This window comes from Rhinatrema bivittatum, chromosome 6 (assembly GCF_901001135.1).
Source record: "Rhinatrema bivittatum chromosome 6, aRhiBiv1.1, whole genome shotgun sequence".
In the NCBI taxonomy this organism is placed as follows: Eukaryota; Metazoa; Chordata; class Amphibia; order Gymnophiona; family Rhinatrematidae; genus Rhinatrema; species Rhinatrema bivittatum.
This window is the reverse complement of record NC_042620.1, coordinates 180,964,508-180,986,627: the sequence shown is the minus strand read 5'-3', so window position 1 is coordinate 180,986,627 and position 22,120 is coordinate 180,964,508. Positions and strand designations below refer to the sequence as shown.

The following is a 22,120-nucleotide window of genomic DNA, read 5'->3' as shown; positions in this document are numbered from 1 at the left end:
CTTTCTCAGACCTCAGAAAAACTGAGGAAGTCTTTCTAAACATGCACTGAGTTCTTGTACTGTTGCTGCCACATGCGTTTCCTTAGTCTTTTTTTTTTCTTCCATTGCTCTCTCTCCTTGAGCCATCCATAGTTTTTAGCCATAAGGTTTTTTGTTTTTTTTTTTTTCATTTTAGAAGTTTTATCGTGTGTGTTTTTTTATTCACCAGTCTCCTTAAAAAAAAAATTTATTATTATTATTTTTGTTCAAATTTTCCAGTCAGAATTGAATTTTACTTAGCCTCAGAACTTTTCACAATGTTAGACATCAAACCCAGCTTCAAACAGCATCCCTGTTGTTTCTGCAAAATGACTTTGTCGGACTACCACGAGCAATGCATCTGCTGTTTAGGCCGTCCCATGATGTTGCTAATTGTACTGCCTTGCTCAAAGGTCTCCAAGAGCCATTAAATCCAGATGTTATAAACTGAGAGAATTCTTAAGTTCTCCATAACCATTTGATTAAATGAAAAGGGAAGCCATCATGGATGGAGGTACCAGCACCTAAATCAAAAAAAAGGCAGCATACTCTCAAGTTGTGCACCATGACTTATGTAAGTCTTGGTGCAGATGCCATTTCCTGTCTGCTAAAGAGGGAAAGGAAATGCACGTTTCAGTGTTGAAACTTTTGGCTCAAGAATACTGCTTACTGTTGCTAAAAAATCATTGACACATAAGCAAATACTATTGGCGCTAACACTGTTTGGCACAGAGCCACTGGCACTGTCAGTAAGCAAAAACCCTATATCCTTGTCTAGTCTTATACCTGTCAGTCAACAAAGTAAGTATTATACTAAGTCTACTTCCACTAAATAAACTATGCCAGTTATCATTCCAGAATCTTAGTTTATTTACTGGAATACCTCCTTACAAAGAGGAGCATCCCTATGTAAGAAAAATATGGCTTGACTTTGCAGGAAGTTTTTCTCTAATATACCAGATTCTCCACGTCCTCCATACAACCTAGAGCCAGTGTCACTAGTACTAGAATCTGTGGTGCCATATCAATTTAAGTAAGAGATTATATCACATGGATCACAAATTAAATCTCTTGGCTCACTTTCATCTAAGGATAAAACAGTAACTGCCTGTAGTGCTTTCTGATTCTGAAGAGGGATCTCTGTCGTCATAAAATGTGCTCGTATACCATTCTGAAAATGAGGAATCCTCTGGTCTACCTTCAGACTCCTCTCCAACATTACAGAAGAATATCTCTGCCAGAAAACATGACATATCTCACTTTTGTCCCAAAAATGACACACACAATATCTTACTGTGCAGGAGGAGACAGAACCAAGAGAAGATATTTTTGATGCATTTAAAGCACATTCAAGCCCCAAATAAGTTGTGACTGTACCACTACTTTGAGTTTTTCAAGAGCTGTGTCCCAGAATGTGGCAGATTCCCTTAAGTTCATTACTAGTGGCTAGAAATTTTCATCTCAAATATAAAATTCAGCCATGTCCCAGGTACCAAAATGTTCAATTTCCTCATGATTCTGCAACTGTAGAATCAGCTATGAAAAGGGCAATAAAGTCTAAGGCACTTTCAGTCACTCGTCTGAGGAAAGATGCTGAGTTATTGGATTTAATAGCAAAGAAGATTTTTCAATCAGTTATACTACTTCTTGGATAATTGTACATTAACTTTATAGGGTTCAGTAAATGTATAGCTTCTCACAGAAGTTTCAAGATATTACCCAACAGCTCCCTTTGGATGCCAGAAATAGCTTCACGCTTGTGCTAGAAGAAGCTGAGAAATGTGGAAAATATCTAATCTGATCAGTTCAGGATGCATATGATACTTACTGTAGAACATCTGCAGTGGCAATTGGATTTAGAAGGTTAGCATGGTTGAGGGCTTCAGATCTTTGTGAATATGTTAAAAGAAAAGGTGCACATAGGATTTTTCTCCAATGATATTATCCCATGCACATGGGATAATATCATTGGAGAAAAAGTTAAACAGTGGATCTTATTAAAGAATACTGTTACTCTCCTTACCCTGTTAGCAGCTACACCTAAGCAACCATCTACACCCAGGAAAGGTCAACCTTAGCAATACAGAAGACTATACCAAGCCTATTTCTTTCAAAGTTGTCAGCCACAACAGTAACACCACCAGCAGCAACCAAGCAGGCCACAGCCTAAGCCAATTCAGCAGACAAGCAAAAGTCTACCCCTACTGTTTGTCTACAGTATCACAAAGATGACCCAATTAGATTTGAACAGCTTTCCAGTGGGGGGAAGGCTTCAGCATTTCGTCCTTATGGTCCTTAATAACCACAGACTGTTGGGTGCTGAAGATCATGCAACAGGGATATTGCTTAAATTTCAAGAACTATTCACTGGGCAGGAATCCAAGATGACACTATCAGAAGACATGTTTTCTACATTTGCCTTTTATGTGATTTCCTAATGGTGAAGTGGAAGGGAAAGCTGCAGATCTTTCCCCCTTCACACCTGTAGTCGACTCCACTTCGGCAGGCAGTGGTTCCTCAGCTTTGATGTCAGGGGCTGCTCTTGTTGCTGTGGATCCTGGGGGAGCAGTATCATGGCCTGAGACTGACAAGATGTAATTGAGCCCCGACGATAGGATTCCTCCTTCACCAGTGGTTGTAGCGACAATGTCATCGCTTGGTGCATCGGACCCAGCAGGTTGTGTTCCAGGAGGAGTCACAAAGGGCAAGTTGGCGCAAGAGGAAAGAGTGAGCGAATTGGCTGATGGAGAAGTGGGGAGAACGGTCAGAGTTCTGGGGCTGCTGTTCTGTCCTCTACTGTGGCGAGTGTTTCTCCCGAGCCATCGGTTCCCTCCATTTCTTTTGGAGGATTGAGTCCCATTTCCCGGCTATTAGATCTTGTACTCCCGAAACTTCTCCCATAATGCTAGATAGTATTTGGACTATTCTATCTTTGGTGGCATCTTCTCTTGTAATGCTTACTGGTACCATTAATAACATGTACAATCGGTCTCAGTCCCAGGAGGAAATATTGGTGGCCCATATAGACCAGATTGAGAAGCTGGAACAAAGCTCTAAAAAATTTGCCTCTGTCCAAGCTACCATTGTTCAAGATAAGAATGTGATACATCGGAGGATTGAAAACTTGGAGAACTCTGTTAGAAATCATAATTTGCAAGTTTTAAATTTTCCTATGATTGCCATGACTTCTCCAGTTGCATAATATGCTGGGCATTTCATCTGGGGCCATGTCTAAATTAACTAACACTTTTTATCTGCCTGTGTCACACACCAGGAATAGAAACAGTGAAGCTGCTCAGGAGATACCTGAGGCTTTAGATGTTTCAGCATTGTTGGAGTCTACAACTGTAGATGAGGCTCACCAGGCTACTTTGTTAGTAACATTTGCCTTGTTACAGGACCGGGACCTTGTACTACGATTATTTTTTCGTTCTTCTAATCTGTTGTTCATGGGTTATAGAGTTCATATATTTCCTGGTTTCTGTCTGGCAACACAAGATCAAAGGAAGAAATTTCTGGCAATGCAGCAAGAGGTGGCTTCTTTGGGGAGCCAAATTTCTGCTTTGATTTCCATGCAATTTTTTTATTTAGAACATAAGATTTATTTTCCTGTTTAGAAGTTTCTTTTTTTGAGCCTTCAAAATTGTATTGCTTTATTGATTCTAGAAGCACCTGAGATAGGGTGCTTGACAAGTTTTGGGTATGAAGGTGTAACATGGGATATCCTTGGATTATATACTTAGTTTAATTAGTTCTCCAGGAACAGTTTTTCTTTTTTGTATTTTTCCTGATTGTTCTCCCTTTATTTTCTCTTGGGATCCTCCCCTTAAATATATTGTGGACTTAAATTGCATTAATTTAGTTTTCTTGTATAATTTGTATTTCATTTATTGTATATTTCTGCATTATTGCTGTGCAAGTTTAATGCTTGTGTTATAATTTGAAAATATTTAAATAGAGTTGGGAAAAAGAGCTATTCATTGAACAAACCACTGAAGAAATACTTAATTATGTTGGAGCAATTTCCACATCTTCAGCAAGAGCTGTCCGCTTTCATCGGAGCAAATGCGGTAGAGCTAGGTCCAATAACACAAAGGAACATAAGGTTTAATTCCAAATATTTACTCATTCCAAAGAAAACAGGTGGTCTTCAGCCCATTCTGGACTTTGGAAACCTCAAAAAACACCTCAAGAAGGAAACATTCAAAATGAATTTGAGTACAATCCTACCTTAATTAGCCACCAGGCATTGATCTCTAATTACTATAGATCTCGAGAATGGCTATACTTATACAGTATTATGATCCACAAGAATCGCAGGAGATTTTTCTTTCATCATATCCAGAAATGAAGGAAAATGCAATCAAATAATATCAATATCCACAAAGGAATTTAAAAGCAAAGTGCTTTATTTAAAAAGGACTGCCTGTCTGTAGTTGTGGTTTCTCAATGGCTGTTCCCTTTTGTCCTTGCTGATTTGAATTGGCTAATCATGTGACTTTTTGGCACCCTTCTCTGACATTTATTTTCCTGATTGAATTGGATATTGGTTATTTCTACACCTTACTAACAGGCCAATACAGTAAAGTGCGGCCGCGGTTACCCTGCTTCTAACCTGCTTTCTACTCACAATTTGGCCGCATTAGTCCAACCTGCGATTCAATATCCCTTTTAACCCATCCTTACCGCCTCTTTAAATCAACGGGTAATCCTTTCCGCCCGCGGCATGTATATGAGATGTAAACGATCAGATTAGCTATTCCCTCCCATACAGTAACGCGCGCCCCGATTATAATTTTTTAAACCTACAGTTTTGCCGCGCGTTTAACCTGCTAATTTACCGCCTACCCCTACACCTGCGTTAGTGTGGAGCGTCAGGCAAGCCGAGACAAAATTTCACGGGCCATGGAGCAGCCCCAGCCAGCCCCGCTTCACTGCCTGATCCCCTAACTCCCCGGGACAAGACCGAAGTGAATCGGGCAAACTTTCTGCCAGCCCCCGCTCACCTGCCCTGGCCGCGTGCATCTCCTGCGCTGACAGCTCCGGAGCTGCCCCAGCCAGCCCCGCTTCACTGCCTGACCCCCTAACTCCCCGGGACAAGACCGAAGTGAATCGGGCAAACTTTCCGCCAGCCCCCGCTCACCTGCCCTGGCCGCGTCCATCTCCCGCGCTGACAGCTCCGGAGCAGCCCCAGTCCTCTCTCCCCTCCTCCCGGGGACAGCCGGCGGCGAGAGCGGCTTCAGCAGCCCGAGGCGGATCGGGCGCTCCCCATAGCTCCCTATTTTCTAAAAGGTAATGAGCGCATGCCGTGACCTCGGACGTCGCATGCCGTGACCTCAGACAGCGACGTCAGAGGTCACGGCAGGCGCTCATTACCTTTTAGAGAATACGGAGCCATGGGGAGCGCCCGATCCACCCCGGGCTGCTGAAGCCGCCCTCGCCGCCTGTCCCCGGGAGGAGGGGAGAGAGGACTGGGGCTGCTCCGGAGCTGTCAGCGAGGGAGATGGACGCGGCCAGGGCAGGTGAGCGGGGGCTGGCGGAAAGTTTGGGGGGAGTTAGGGGGTCAGTCAGCCCTTCGCCTCCTGTATCCACTTCCTGGTACCTGTCAGGTACCAGTGCACCCAGGATACTGTATAGGCGCTGTATAGCGCCTATACAGTAAAATGGATTGCGCTTCATGGACGCGGCTTGCATTTGCAAGCCATTTAAATACAGTATCGAGCGGTATGTGATCCAGACTGTGCGTGCGGCAAACGCGGGTGCGCCCGGCACTAACGTACCTCTCTCTACCGCGCCTTACTGTATCGACCTGTAAGAAATTTTGTCTAGCTGATGTGATTCTTGCCTTGTAAGTATTCTTAAGGTGAATTTTAAAAGCCTGGCACGCGCATCAATTAGGGGATGCCTGAAGAAGTTGAGCTCACAGGTGCTGACCATATTTTTAAAAAGTGCCCAGATAAGCATGTAAATGCTGCTGTGTGCATATCTCAAAAGTTTCCAAAAAGGGGCTGGGCATGGGCATTTGAAGGCCTAGCCAAGAAATGTGTGCATAAGTACTTAGGAGCTCTGGCGCATGCCAAGGTCCTCTGCCGCGTAACTTTACTTCTGTTATGAATGTCCTGTAGGTTATAAAATAAAAGGATTGAGCCATTTCTGAGGGGTTTAAAGGGTCTGGGATAACTGGAGGGGGGAATAGGCTATCAAACCAGGAGGGGTTGGAGGACTTAGCTGTTAACGGGGCAAACTGGTGGATGAACTTGGAACGGCGTAGGCACGTGCCCTTTTAAATTCTGACTTACACAGTAGAAGCAGGATTTGCATACATCCATTTAAAATTAGATGCATATGTGCATGTGGAACATGCATGCAAATATGGACTCAAGTTATAAATTAGCCACATCCTGGGTGCAGGCCGAGGCACATGCACAAATGTGCGACTGCACGCCGGTTTAAAAGTTGATTTATAAAATTTATAAATCACTTTCTAGGTTTTACCATAAAATCTTCCAAAGCGATGTGCAACAGAGTTTAAAGCAAAACACAAAGTAAAAACTATAAAATAATGCATAGAATATATTACAGAAAAACAGAAGTTACCGTTCAATTGTATGTATATATATATATATTGTTTTTTCTATAACTTTGATGCCTAAATGTTTTGTCCACTTGTTTTCTTGTAAGATCTTTTGAATGTGTTCTCTGTTTTGTTTATTGCCAGATGTTTGCCTCCCCTTGAGAGAGCTTCTCGGCAAAACAGGTCTTGTGTCAGTGCTGGGATCTGTTTTCCCATGGCATCAGGCAATACCTGTCTATCAGCATTACTTTGAAAGACTTATCCTTTTTGAATAAAACACTTTGCTTTTACTTTCCTTTATGGACTTTGATTATATTTGATCGCACCTTCCTTTGTTCCTGGATACATTTTCGTTGGTGTGTTTGCTACTCCTGTTTGCTGTCTGTGTTTCACCATAGCAATTACCAGTATCGAGTCCTCTCCTTCAGCATTCTCCATAGTAGCACCCAGATTTACAAAATGTTTTGCTATGGTTGCTGAAAACAACCAAGTGGCATTGTTCTTCATCAACAAATAATGAGGAGCAGGCTCTTAAATGTTCTGTCATGAAGCATGCAAAATCTGGAAATGGACAATTTCCCAAGAAATCTACCTAATAGCTATCCCTTTCTCAGGAAACCAAAACCGGATAGCAGACGAGCTAGGTCGATAATTAAAACCACACAAATGGTTACTGGATAATCAAATAGCACAGGAAATGTTTCATCTATATGGCATTCCACAGATGGACCTCTTCATAACACCATTAAACAACAAAGTTCCCATCTACTGCTCCAAGAGATCAGCAAAGAACAGTCTGGTGGCAGATGCCTTCTCAATTCCATGCAATCAAGAGGGTTTTTTTATACATTCCCTCCAATTCTGTTTTATAGCCAAGACATTTGAAAAGTTAAGACAAAGGTCTAATGATTTCGATAGCCCCTTTTTGGCCTTGTCAATTTTGGTTTCCATAACTTCAGCAGCCAGTAAGATTAAGGCTATCCCTAGCTCTAATGTGACAAGAATAATCTTCCCAGCACTGACTGTATGGATGTTGAATGCCAACTAGTTTTTTCTATGCAGTTGCCTGTAAAAGTAACTAAGATTATGTTTATTATGAAAATGCTTTACAAGAAAATCTTACAACTTTGAAATGGAAAATATTTTTGATTTGGTGTTCCTGAATAAATCAAGACCCTTCTAAATGGCCTGTTTCTCTCTTAACTTCAATATCTCCTAAATTATCAGACTTAAGTTTGAAAATTAGTTCAGTCAGTTCATCTCACTGCTATAGCAACATACCATAATGGTTCACTAGGAATTCTTATCCCACAGTGACCTACATTTGTCAGATTCATGAAAGATATAAAACCTCCAATTAGAGATCCTTCTACTCCTTGGAGAAAAGTTAATAGTGGAGTGCCCCAGGGATCTATTCTGGAACCAGAACTTTTTAACATATTTATAAATGACCTGGAAATGAGAACAACGAATGAGGTGATCAGATTTGTAAATGATACTAAATTTTTCAAAGTTGTGAAATCACTAGAGGATTATGAGAAATTGTAAGAAGGCCTTGTGAGCCTGGGAGACTGGGCATACAAATGGCAAATGATATTTAATGTGAGACTGGGAAGAGAAATCTAAATTATAGCTATATAATGCAAAGTTCCACATTAGGAGTTACCACTCAGGAAAATGCACCAATGAAGATAATATATTGAAATCGTCTGCTCGGTGTGTGGCAGTGGCCAAAAAATCAAATAGAATGCTAGGAATTATTAGGAAAGGAATGGAGAATAAAATAGAATATCATAATGCCTCTGTATCGCTCTATGGTGCGACCACATCTTGGCTATTATATGCAATTCTGGTCTCGTATCTCAAAAAATATATAGCAGAATTAGAAAAGGTACAGAGAAGGGTGACCACAATGATAAAAAGGATGGAATGATTCCCCTATAAGGAAAGGCTAAAGAGGTTAGGGCTTTTCAGCTTGGAGAAAAGACGGCTGAAGGGAGATATGATAAGAGATTTATAAAATAATTAATAGAATGGGTGAGCGCAAATCGGTTATTTACTCTTTCAAAAGGTACAAAGATTAGGGGACATGCAATGAAGTTACTAAGTAGTACATTTAAAACAAATAGGTGAAAATATATATTTTTTTACTCAACGCATTAATCTCTGGAATTTGTTACCAGAGGATGTGGTGAAACACAGATAGCTGTGTTTGGACAAGTTCCCGGGGGAAAAAAAGTCCATAAACCATTATTACAGTGGACTTTAGGAAATCCACTACTTTTCCCTGAGATAAGCAGCATGGGATCCTGAATTTGCCACTGTTGGAAACAGGATATGGGGCTTGATAGACCAATGATCTGACCCAGTATTGCAAATCTTATGTTCTTGTAGTTCTCACTGAGTTTATGAAATTGCCATTTGAGCCTCTAGCGACAGCAAAATTAAAATTCCTTTCTTGGAAAGTTTTGTTTTGAATAACAGTCACTTCTGCATGAAGAATAGTCTCTCACGCTCCTTATACTTAGATTTACAACAGAGTAGATTTGAAAACATCCCAAGTTTCTACCAAAAGTGGTCTTCCAGTTTCATCTCAGTCGAACCATCACATTTGCCAGTGTTTTTTCCAAAGTCAATAAATGTGAGCTAACATTATTTTATTTGGTAAGAACAAAGTCTTTTAGGTTATGAAAAGAGCTCTGTCCACACAGATTTAAGATTGCATTTCTTATTGCTGTGCTCAGGCAGGGCAAACATGTTAAAATAAGGCAAAAGCCCATCAAGTCAGGGCTAAGGCAGCTTCCTTAGCTCATCTTCACTCTGCTTCCATAGAAGAAATCTGCAAAGCTGCCACCTAGTCTTCCATCCACACCTTGACAAACAGTTACTAACTTGAATGCTTCACGTCAAACAACAGTTTCACATCAAGCAGTTCTTAAAAGCTTATTTAATCCATTCAACTCTCCCTCTGACCACTAGCATAACACGGGTTATGTATTCTTTATTGATAAAAGAAAACAAACAATTACAGCTTGGGAGTCCCAACTGATGTGACTGATTATAGTCCTGCTTGTCCACAAAGAAAGCAAAGTTGTTCTCCATAGACAGCAGACAAATCAGCCACACAATTACTCCCTCCTCCAATTGAAATTGAAGGTGAGCTTGGTACAAAACTCAGGTGACTTGTACAGTGGCGACTGCCCAGGAACCTGTGTCCCTCAAAGTTGTTCTCGGTCGTTCTGGGCTGTAAGAGCTTTTTTCGTCTTGGTGCCATCTGATGATGTCCTCACTTATACTGCTGATCTGCCCTGCTGTCTATGGTGCACATCTGTTACAGGTAAGTAACTTTGTTTTACTGTACCCTTTCTTGTTTAGAATTAATTGATGCAGAAAATCCCTCAGGACTTGAATTGCTTAAAAGTAAATTTTCAGTGCCACAGTTGGCCCAGTACTATTGGATTCTATACTATTGTGCTGAAATCTGAACAAAACCATTTGCAGTCTAATCTTGTTTTATGAATGGATACACAGAAGCAATGTAGTGTTATTTTCTCTGAGAATTGATAGCGCCTTTTGCAGATGTGTGCACATAGTTATATAAAAGTGATGAGTCATTCTATAATGCCTAGAGCTCAGATTGCAACAAAAGTTAAAAATAAATAACATCTGATGAGCAAGTTCCTGTTTTCTGTTGTCACCATTTTGAAGTCTAACAAAAAAAAAAGCCTGTTTTGATTAGAAAGCAATATTGACAATTTTCCTTAAACTAATCCATGTTATCTAAAAGATTATAACAGTACTAGTACAGGTTAATATCCTACTGTATAGCTGAGGTGTCATTAAATGGGTTGGGAGGAAATAATGTTGCAGATTATAGATGGTGGTCACAAGAGCACTTCCAAAGCTGATGAATGAAAAGGGCAATTGTGTCCATTTGAAAGGAGAAACCATTGTGGTTCTATGAACAGGAGGGTAAGGCGCAGCAGCCAGAAAGGAGATTTGGGTATTTAAAAACAGAGCAAGCAAAGATTTCACTAAAGGATAGATAAGGCAGGTATGTCTTTTCTTTTTTTTCTTTTTTCTTTTTTCTTTTTTTAAATGAGCAAAGAAAGATTGGATGGGGAGGATGGAAGAAAGAAAGGAACAAATGACAGATGTATATATTGTGAGCATGTATCTTAAGTGGTTTAAAATAAACTGAAGATGGGATGAAACTAAATGTGAGGGAAGGATATGGAGTAAAATGTCAAGTGTGTTGAGGGCCAGCCCAGTGGTTCAGTAGCAGAGCTATGCAGAGGATCTGGTTTTGATTCCTGAGTCATATCTTTCTGCTTTCTGGGCCAACTGGCGCCAAGAATACTGTGGAGGCAGCACTCACAGCCCTTGAAGGTGGGGGGTGGGGGTGGAAGAGGAGGAGAAGAGTGGGAGGGAGTCTCTCGTCATGGAACAGTGACACTCGGTAGCCAGACATAGGGTACATAGTAGCTGGGTTCTGGAAAGACCTGCGATTTGTGGTCCCTTCCAAGGACCATCATGGTGATGGCCCGGCTGAATTTGGGAAGGTGAGAGCTAAAATAGTCAAAAATTCCTGGCTAGTTGTAAATGAATACATTAAGTATATCCAAAATTCCCCAAGAGAAACTGCTGAAAACTCTAGGTTTTCAAAGAGTGACCACCATATAAATGCTAAACACAACAAACAATGACTGTTGTAATTCATGTGGCGTGAGCAATTATAATCATTAGTCAGTGCACAGTCTTTTTTTTTTTTAAGCATATATTTTAAAAACTTGCAAAAATAATTGTTTCAGTGTAAATAATCTCCCTTGTATCCAAGGGTAAACTTAGCCAGGTAACGTATTCTGATTTTGCCGATATTTGGAGTTAGCTGAATAAGTTATTCAACCAAGTCTGTACATGCCTGTCAGTAGGGATTAATTATCTGGGAATGTGTCCCTGAATAACTTTAACTGTTATATTCAAAAATATAGGTGGCTAAGCATTTACCTAAAATAAATAAATCAAGGTGGGCTTGCTGGCTTGGTTTCTCCCCCAAAGATACAAAAAAATGTTGCAGGCCTATAGGCTGCATACTTGTACTGAGCTCCCGATGGCTAAAGGGGGTTGCAGGGTGCCAGGTTGGGTTTATGAGGAGAGGGTCTGGATTCAAAATGTATTTTATGAATTTGGGAGGGGGAACCTTGGGATAGGGAGGTTTCTTGGGTCTATAGCCCTGCAATGTGTTTTGTATCTCTGAAGTGCTTGGGAGGAGGAGGGGTGTCAGGCACTATGGCCCACGTGACTTATTCTTTGTCAGCAGTGTGGGGAGTGGATCAAGCTGGCAGGACCACAATGATTTGTTTTTTTGGGAGAGTAGGGGAGTCTGCATGTAACTGGCTATATAATTTGAATAAAGTGGTTAATAGTTAACTAGATAACTTTTTAAATTTAACCAGTTATATTCAAACCTAGCCAGTTAGGTTTGAAAGTTATTTGATAGATATATCCAGATAACTTTCAGTATATTCAGCAGGACGTTTATCCACCTGAATATCCCTGATAACATATCTGGCTAACTTTAGCCAGAAAGTTATCTTTTCTCTGCTTTTCTGAATATTGGCCTCATTATTTGTAGGAATTTTATGGCATGACAGTTGGTAGCGTTCTTGGAAAGTAAGATTTGGTTGAAAGTCTGAAATGTTAATCTTTTATAATGAAGATGCCCATATATTCTCTGGTTTCACCAACACCTTGTTGCTGAGTCTGTCTAATTTTTGTTTTGCTTTTACAGATGCTGAGGGCATAAATGGAAGAGAGGACTCCATTAACCTTAATGATGCTGATGAGGGATTTTCTTCAGGTGTTTCTATCAGCATTCAGCCAACTGGAACAAAACCACTATCCTCATCAACTCAGAGGGGCAGTTTTAGGAAAGGAATAAGTGGACATTCAGTCAAAGATAAGGAATCATCTTCTCTTGCAAAACCCAGTGAGAGTCCTCGAGATGCCATTCCTTGCAAGCAGTACCTGCAGCCTACAAATGAATCCTCTATTGACGTGATGGAGCTAATACCCATGAAAAAGCACCTGAGCCTCCCGGCTGGCCAGGTGGTGTCAAAAGCCAGTAGCTTGAATCTGATCCAGAATGCCAGCACATCTGCCAGCAAGTCTTTTGATTATGTGAATAATAGCCAAGCAAGTTCCAGTGTTGCCACTGGCATTGAAAGTGTTACTTCTCTGGCAACTGGCAATACTAACAGATTCTCAACCATTAGCCTACAGGAAGATCATCTGGGCCTAGCTGGAGAAGGCAAAGATCTCCTTTCTCCAGGGACCCCTTTGTCCAAGCAGTCTCGATCTCCCAGTTTTAATATGCAGCTGATCTCCCAAGTGTAGCGTTCTGTCCCCAGGTTTTTCTTCCTTCTCCTGATAACCAAACTGTGCATTCTTGCACAAAAGAAATTTCTCACAGTGTGAAAATACTGTTGTGACTTGATTTGTCTCAATCTTAGTTATCATTACTGTGTTTTGTATTGAAACAGCAATAAGAAGCTCCCTCAACTCCTTTTAAACATGGTTGTGAAACAGTATAAAATTTAATGCCTTTGTATGCCTTCCTTTCTTCTTGGGTGATGTGCAATCCATCATAGGTTGATCAATCCCATTTCAACACTGTGAGACTGTGTAGAAGTTATAGGAAATGGTGAATTTGATCACTATGAAAATTGAGGCTTTGCTAAGAAATAGAAACGGGTTCGTGATGTCAGTCTGCAGTACAAAGAAGACTACTGGATCAGAACTTTTTCTTCATAGAATCAGGAGTGCCTCAGAGATATTTGTAAGAAACTGGATCTCTCTGAATCTGTGCAATCTGTTTTTGACAATGTATGAAGGGTCATTGTGATTCCTGGTTGTCTGGTGCACAATTTCTTCAAAACTTCTTCTTTAGTAGTTCTTTATTTTTCCCTCTTCTAAATGAAACATTCCTCATTCATCAACTGAGACATTCGTATTCCTGCACTGTGAGCATGTCTCCTACAGTCCTCTCTCCTGTTGAGGTTAAAAACAAAAATTTTAAAGTGGGTTACAATGCCCACCGAATGGCATTGCAGCCATATTACCACATTACATGTCTTCCCTCCTCTAGGGCATGGATTCATTCTACTTTTAAACTTAAATTAGAGCAATCATCTTGAAACAGAACTGAGACTTAGCAGGAAGCAGGGGCACTGTCCTTCCTACCAATGATCAGAGCTCCTCCTGGTCCTTGTTAGGAAGTCGATTTTTTTGTGGTGTATCAGGTGAAGTAGAGGGGCTCTCTATATGCCTTATGTATTGTGGAGCCCTGTCAGCTGCTTTTCTCCGGTCTGAGTTCAAGGAAACAAAGTGCAGCCAGAAAATCTTCAGTGTTGTCTGGTTATTCTAGAAGGAAATACATCAGGGATGGGTAAATTACTTGCTGAAAACTCTGAAGTATAATTCTGACTTTCTACACCAAAAGATATCAATAGTGGATTTTTTTTCTCCATGAAGGACCATTCTACCTTTTTATTAACTGATCATTTCATTTTATGGAACATTTCCAGAGTTTACCTGTAAGTGGAAAGGGGTTGGTCATCCACACTTTTATAACCTTTAGGACCCTCTAGAGCAGGGCTTCCCAAAATAAATATGCATGAGATAAATTTGCATTCTGTTGAGACCCAGTGGGCCGGATTTTAAGACGTACGCGCGGGCGTACATTTGTGCGCGCAACCCGGCGCGCACTAATGTACACCCGATTTTATAACATGCACACGCAGTCGCGCACATGTTATAAAATCCGGGGTCGGCGTGCGCAAGAGGGTGCACAATAGTGCACCTTGCGTGTGCCGAGCCCTAGGGGAGCCCCAGTGGCTTTCCCCATTCCCTTCCCCTACCTAACCCGCGCCCCAGCCCTACCTAAGACCCCCCCCTAACCTTTATTTTACAAGTTGCGCCTGCTTCCGGGCAGGCATAGGTTGCGTGCGCAGGCCAAGCGGCATTATGGAGGCCTCTGGCCACGCCCCGGACTGCCCCGCCCTTTTTTCAAGCCACGGGACATGCGCGTCCTGGGGCTTTGCGCGCGTTGCCGGGCCTATGCAAAATAGGCTCGGCGTGTGTAACCCCCCTATGCACTTAAGGCTTTTAAAATCTGCCCCAGCATATGCAAATTTACCTCATGCATATTCATTGTGGATATCCTGAGAGCCCAACTGACTGGGGGGGTCCCCAGGACAGGTTTGGGAAACCCTGATGTTGAACTAGGCTTGATGTATGGGCATCACTGGGTCTATATTGTAAAGGCTATAAAAAATACCTGCTCAAGACTCCATTCTGAATGTTATAAATTGTATTGTCTCTTTGTACAGTTGATGGAGAAGATCCTGACCTCTTTTGTTTGATACTGGATTTGACCTGGCCTTTTGACACATCTGCTGAGATGACTGCCGAAACTTAATAAGGCACTGTTTCCCAATAGTTTACTATGAAAAATAGCCTATGAGGAAATCTTTAGTTTTGCAGATCTTTTTCAAAACCTTTTTTGACTCAAAAGAAGGCAGACAATTCATGACATAGTAAAGTGTTTTTGAGCTGGTCAGATGAGGTCTTGATTATTTTGTAATACTTTAATATATGCATAGATTCACTGCTGCTGGGATTTCGCCTTCTCTCGTTGTTATTTTCTTTCACAAACTCAGAATATATCACGTTGTAGTTTACTCTTACCTCTAAGCACTCATACAGATAGAGGAATGTCATGATAGAAAATATTTCAGAACTGTTTTATGCCAAAAAGAATGAGTAAGCTGGGGGGTGGTTTCTGTTTACATTTTGGATTACTATTTAAGATTATACTGTGTTTTTGTTTTAGGTTTATGGGTTGTTTTTAAATTTTGTGGAGAGGCAGTGGTTGCAGTTATTGTGTGGTAATGGCCATCTTACCCAGGGCATAAGCTTATGTAACTTTGCGATGCTTGGGAATAAGACACCAGAGATCATTATGGACCAAATTCTCGCATTTAGTTTCAGAACCAGGCCATCATAGTATTGCTGGTAATATTCTAGGTGTTAGCAGTTGAGGATTACTAAGAATAGAGGAAAACTGATGGAAGCAAAATCTGGAACAGTTTTGTAGGAAAGTTAACTTTTGCAGTCAGTCTTAAGTAGATGGGGTCAATAGTACATAGTGGATAAATGTCTTTTTTCTGATATCTCATAGGACATATGTATTGAGCATTCCTCTTATATGCACATACCTGATAGCTTGAAAAAATATACATTCATCCAGAATTTGCTTATTTAAAGTATGTCTTTAATGAGATGATCCAAACTGAGATCAAATACTTCAGCTTCGCTTTGCAGTTTATCATGAGTATATATAGAGGTGAATTGTAGTTTAAGAGCAATAAATTCAGTCCAACTAGTGTTTGAATTGATACTGTATTAGAGTAATGTCATTGCATTTTAACAGCTACCTGGCATTCATTTTATGTTACAGGCCATGGCTGGGTTTGGTGCATGCAGTCAAATTAAAAAATCATCAAGGATATAGGAAACTGATATTGAAAATATGTGCATGTATCTATGAGAGACAAGTAGACCTGATGCTTTTTCTCCCCACATGTAGAAAATAGTAACAACATTATATGCCTGTTTCCCATCCATTCCATTTTCTTCCCATCTTATCCCGTCTTCTCTGGTGCAGAAAAAGTTTTGTATTTAGTACAAGACTGTGCAACCTGGCTCTTGCACCAATCACTGTTTTTGTCTTACTTTGGACTATAGTAGTTATATTTCAAAGGAAAACAATTCAAATAGAAAAGAAAAGCTAAATGGACAAGTACAGAATTTATAGCCTGAGACTAATAACTCATAAGCTCATTCATCATTTACCTCCAGATACAAAGGAAGTGAAGGGGTCGTAAATATTCCAATCATATTACACTTCTGCATTTCAAATGCAAAGAACCTAAAAGGTTACTCTGGCAGAGAAACAGAGTTCCTAAATATGGACAATCTTATAAGAATGTGGCATCTCTAACAATCTATAGCCATTCCTGTTATGTTTTAGGACTTTTCTTTGTGATTCAGTATTGCAAATTAGAAACTGTGCTGTGTTAATGTATTAGTGGTGGTTATATATTACCTTTTTGTATTTCTTGTTTGTGCAGATAAGAGGAGAAGGTATGGTAAGAATTGAGCTGTTAGATACATCTACCTCCTTAAGTACAGTATTATATATTTTTTCTATCTGTCTGTACTTTATATCTTTAAGCTAATCTAATCCGTGAAACGAGAACTTTATCAATGGAAATTCTGAAATGACTAGGAAAAGAAAACTTGGCAATTTGTTGTGAGCTCTTGCAAAAGCTGTGTGAACTCTTGCAGATGAAACTAAGGCAAGGTGGAAAGATAGAACTTATCTTTTAATATGTTCTGTTAAAATCCAGTGATGAGGCATAAACAAACAGGCAGGTAGAGAGGGATACATGCTAAAGATTTGGGTCCTACATAAAAATTACAGTATTCAACCTTGCTTTGTTTCATCTTTTAGAATAATTACCTCTTACCTGCACTTCAGAAGTAATATGGATTTTTTTCAATATGAGAAAAAAACATAAATAGCTGTCAAAACATTTATCAACCAGTTGCCCTGTATTAGATTCCTTTTGAATACATTTATTTAGGTTACCACATTATTTGTTGGTCTGCTGTTCCATAACCAAACTCTTAAGTGCATGATACTTAAAAATTGAACAACTAATCACATTAGTACAGCAGTGGCATCATTCCAGAAACATTCCATAGAGAACTTTTCAGGCATAAAGAAAAATTATTTTGGTTCAATATTATGAGTAACTAGATGAAATCAGCACTTTAGGCACATCTTTGTTTTAAATGGCTTGTAAAGCAGAGATGCATTTTTAAGCAGATTGACATGCTTTGCTGCTATTAACTTAGATATTGCTGTTCAGGTTTGTTACCATCATTGATACTGGTAGAAAATAAACATTTTGTCCAAGGCACCAGAGTGGTGTTTGACATACTATACATGCCAAGCTGAAAAATTCAATTTCTTAGGACTAGCATGTTCCATATTATCTGGCCCTACATAATACTGTAGTTTCTCCTTATAATAAACCCCCTTTATAGCAAATCTTTCTTATGCTCAACAGAAATATTTTCCTGCACCCAAATAATTCTTCCAAAATATTTATTCTAGTTGTCAGATTTTGCCTTAATAAAGTACTCTTTTTAGATTGATTCCATACTCTTTATAAGAAACACGTGTTGGCTCTGCATCCATTATAAAGAGGGGTTGTGCACTTCCAACAGTTATCCTTTTTTTTTCTATTCCAGAGCAGTGGTCTTTAAAATCACCATGAGATGTGTGTCAAGTTTTGAGATGGTTGATGGATGAATCTTCCAATGAAACTGATGCAGGATTAGAAAGGTGCCCAGGAGAATAGGGAAAATGTAAACTAACGCATTCAGTTTGAGAAAAATGGTATAGTTTGAAAGCTGAACCTTGATATTTTAACTACATAGGTTCATTCTTTTTCTCAAATTGTACTTTATGGGACCAAGAAGAATTAAAAATAGATCGATAGTTACTAATTTTTATGGAGTCAATAATGAAAGCAATTTGTTTGGCCAAATCCCAGTCTTTTAGCTGAACAAACAGCAGGATTTAAAATCCTGCTTGTCTGACTGCTTCAGACTTAGCTAACCAACTTTTTGCTGGCCAAAAAGTTAGCCAGCTGTGTCAGGGGTGGGAGTGTTCTGGGGCAGGACAGACTATCTTCCTAAATTAAGCCAGAAAATGCTGGTTTATTTTCAGCTTTATCTAGCTAGATAGTCCTAAACTTAGCCAAGTAACTTTATACAACTAACTTTGACATAGTTAGATATATTCAGCAACGCAACCAATGCCACCGAATAACCAAGATAATTTAGCCAAATAAGTTTGTGCAGCTAACTTTGCTAGTTTGGTTGGTGGTTAAAATGGACCCCCTGTAATTTTTGTTTTGTAATTAGAAATTTTTATTGGATAGTTGCAAAAGACTCCTGTAATTTTATGTTAAGGATTGTTTTGCTTTTTCCAAGGAGGAATAAAATTAATAACTAATCCTTGACTTGAACACTAACTATTGCGTAATGGTTTTATAACATGAAGCTCCATACTTTTAGCTAAGAGCTGTAAATTCTGATTTATTTGCCTTAAAATCTCTAGTTCAAGTTTAGTTACCCATTTCCTACATAGTAGATACTGGCTGATGAGACTTTGCGACCCATGTAGTCTGCCCTGTTCCTCCTGCTTAAATAATGTATCAGAGCCTTACTCAGTTCATACTGACAATTGCCTCCCCTTCTTGGAAACTTGATGCAGCCATGTTGCCGCATTGTGCGGATTGGCTTTTTCTTCTGTTTAGCCATCTCTTCTATATAATTGAGCAATCCATATCCTCCCCCATTTGCCCTTACCACTGCACCCTATATCTGTCTCATGTATTTTAATTCTGTCATGTTTTTGATAGCTAATACCTCTGCTGCAACTTGGAAAGTTATTCCAGACATCTGTCATCCTGACAGTAAAAAAAAAAAAAAAAATCCTCCTATTTCCTTGGCACCTTCCTCCTTCCAATTTCATAGCATGATTTCTTGTCCTTGAATTGTCAGACAGTGATTCCTAGTTACTATGTGAGTAAGAGTTGGCTGCAACTGACCCAGTATAAAGGCCTCCTGATGCTCCCTGAGTAGGAGACATTGTAATATGCAAACAGGATGCATGCTTTCCACAACTATTCCAATATTAGAGTGGGATTTTGTGGTGTTTGCTATGCTTCCTAAAAACGATAGCAGCCTGTAGCTGAATATCTCCACATTACTTCCAACAAGAATTATTTTGTTACTGTATTGATTATTTGAAAATAGTGTGCTTTTATGTAATGTAGATCATTAGAGATGTAGTCTTGTTGGATGCCAGTACTGGATAAGAGAAAGAAAGAACAAAGTAACCCTGCTCGATAATCAGAAAGGTTTTTGCTCCTTCAAATAACCATGGGTTGAAAAAGCAGGACAAAGATACTGAAGAGTTTTCTTCCACATTCAGTAAACACATTCGGCTCTATTAGTTAAGACTTGTTTATTTATGGAAATTTTAAGTAGCTATAACTGTGCATGGGTCCAAATTTGCAACCACTGAGATGTAACAGTCATTCAGTGTTTTTGTGTTTTGCCTTTTTTTTTTTTTTTTTTTAAACAAATCCTATTTTGGATAGCAGTGAATCTGGAAAGAATGGAACATGTCATCGTTATCAACCCATCTCGTGACTGCTGCTCCTTGCAAGGTATTTGTCTTGCCATATTTGTTTTTTTTTAAACTGCAAAACTTTTTTTTTTTTTTTTTTGTTTGGTCGTTGCAACAAAATCTTATAAAAATAATTTTTAGAAATGTGACCACACAGCAAGCATTCCTTATGGAATTTTTAAAGTTAATCTGTTGTTCTTAATTAAACAATGGAGGAGAAGCCTTTTGTTTTCTAGAGGAATGTAATCTGACTTTCAAAACAGCGTATTTTGGAACCTAAATGGTAGTGTTTTTAGTTACATTTTTCTTTTACTTTGAACTGACTGTCAAGTGTACCCCCATGATGTCTATTTAATGTTTGTAATAGACTGGTTATTTAACGCATTCTTTACTATTCTTGAAATTGTACTAGATTCACATTGATTGATTTGAAAATGAATGGGTTGAATGGTTATTTTGCTGATAGTGGCTCTTTAGAGCTACAGTTGTTATTGGACTTATTCACTTTGGTATCATGAAGTCATAAAATGCATAGCAATTATCTAATTTGCCACAGACAATTTTGTTGGGTAGAATTCAGTTAGAAAATGCCCTTTTCCCACCAGTGTCACCCTGCATGTTGGTAAGAAACACCAACCATTCAGGAATATTTTACTAGTGAAAGGCTGAACAGGCCAGTTTGTAATCAATACAAATCTCTGCTGTGTTGTGTGCTGGAACCTGGGACCAGTAAAACTCATCCTTTCCAAGCTGAAATACACACATAGTGAAGATCATGTTATTGGTGCATGTAAGCCATTATCTTTATAACTGTTTTACTGAAAATAGTAAATGCTGTTGACTTGTTGAAATGTGAAATGTAGTTACTGTCAACTATGTAAATATCTGCCAGAAATGGGAGAAAATAAAAAGTAAAGAATATTTTAAATTGCTGTAAATAAGGATGTATAAAATTTCAAATCTGTCTGCAATGCAGAAAAGAGTATCTATAATATGTTAAATAAATATTGTGCTGTTTCTTGGCAAACGTAGACTCTTTCTTGATGTGGCTTGATTTTGTAAGTATGTGATATTTGTCTGTGAAAACAGATGCACTTTACTAAAAATAAATAAATAAATAAAAAGTAAGGATAAAGACCAAAATGTTTTTTCCTAGATGTATATATTCAAACTATACATAGCTCTGAATCAGTTTTGCCCTAAAATGAAAAATGTTGAAACCATCAAGAAACCATGAAAAATGTAACAAAGCTGTTCTTTTATATTTCTTGTGTAGAGGGTTTCCCAACCTTGTCCTCTTAATGCCCCAGCTAGTCAGATTTTCAGTTCTTTCACAATAAATATGTATGTGATATATTTTCATAGACAGGTGTCTAATATATGCACATTTACTTATTCATCGCATTTATAAATTACATTCCTTTACAGACCCAAAGGGATGTACAATAAAACAAAACAATTTAGAAAGAAATCACATTTCATAAAGTCATATTTCAGCGTGCTATAACAATGAAAAGACATTCTACAATATATTCACGCCTACCCACAACTAAAAACAAAGCTAATAATTGCCCCACAGAATAGCCATTTCTTAACTTTCCTTTGAAAAAGCAAGTAATCCTCAATCTGTTTTGTCCCTAAAGAAAAGCTATTCTAAATTCTTGAAATTACAACTCAAAACATACAATGCCTAGATTTTGGATACATGGTCTTCAGTAATCCATTGACTCCCCTGTCAAAAAGGAGCTCTGACTCTGCCTACCCCCCACCACTGTCATCTGTGCCAGGGGTCAGGAGCCAGCAGTGGATGCTTGTGTGACTCATTGCCTCTGTCTTTGCATCCTTCAACACACCAGACCAATGGGCCTTATCCTATCTTTGGCCCCAACAGCAGAAGCATGGTCTTCAGCCATCTGCTGGCTCCCTTGTCAACCAGGAGCTCTGATTCATTCACACGAGGGATCATGAGGTGGCAGCAGATGTTTGTGCAGCTCATTGCCTGTGTATTTGCAGCATTCAACCTGCTGGACCATTGGGCCTCATTCCATCCTTGGCCCCAACAGTGGAGAAAACAATCTTCAGCCATCAGCTCTCCAGTCAACTTGGAGCTCTGACTCTGTTCCCCTGCTGTCATCCACATGGGGGAGGGAAATAGCCAGAGGCTCTTTGTACTCCAAGGTGCTCCTTTAAGCATT

At 39.4% G+C, this 22,120-nt stretch overlaps 1 protein-coding gene across 6 annotated transcripts in view; it reads left to right on the top strand.

Moving 5' to 3' along the window:
• FAM126B (family with sequence similarity 126 member B) overlaps nt 1-13,187 on the top strand; it is a 221,862-nt gene extending 208,675 nt beyond the window's left edge. For all 6 annotated transcript variants that reach the window (XM_029606225.1, XM_029606224.1, XM_029606227.1 and 3 more), the window contains one exon: nt 12,384-13,187. In XM_029606225.1, the coding sequence (XP_029462085.1) occupies nt 12,384-12,988 (605 nt within the window). In that variant the 3' untranslated portion in view covers nt 12,989-13,187. The remainder of the gene's footprint in view (nt 1-12,383) is intronic.
• Nucleotides 13,188-22,120: the final 8,933 nt, after the last annotated feature.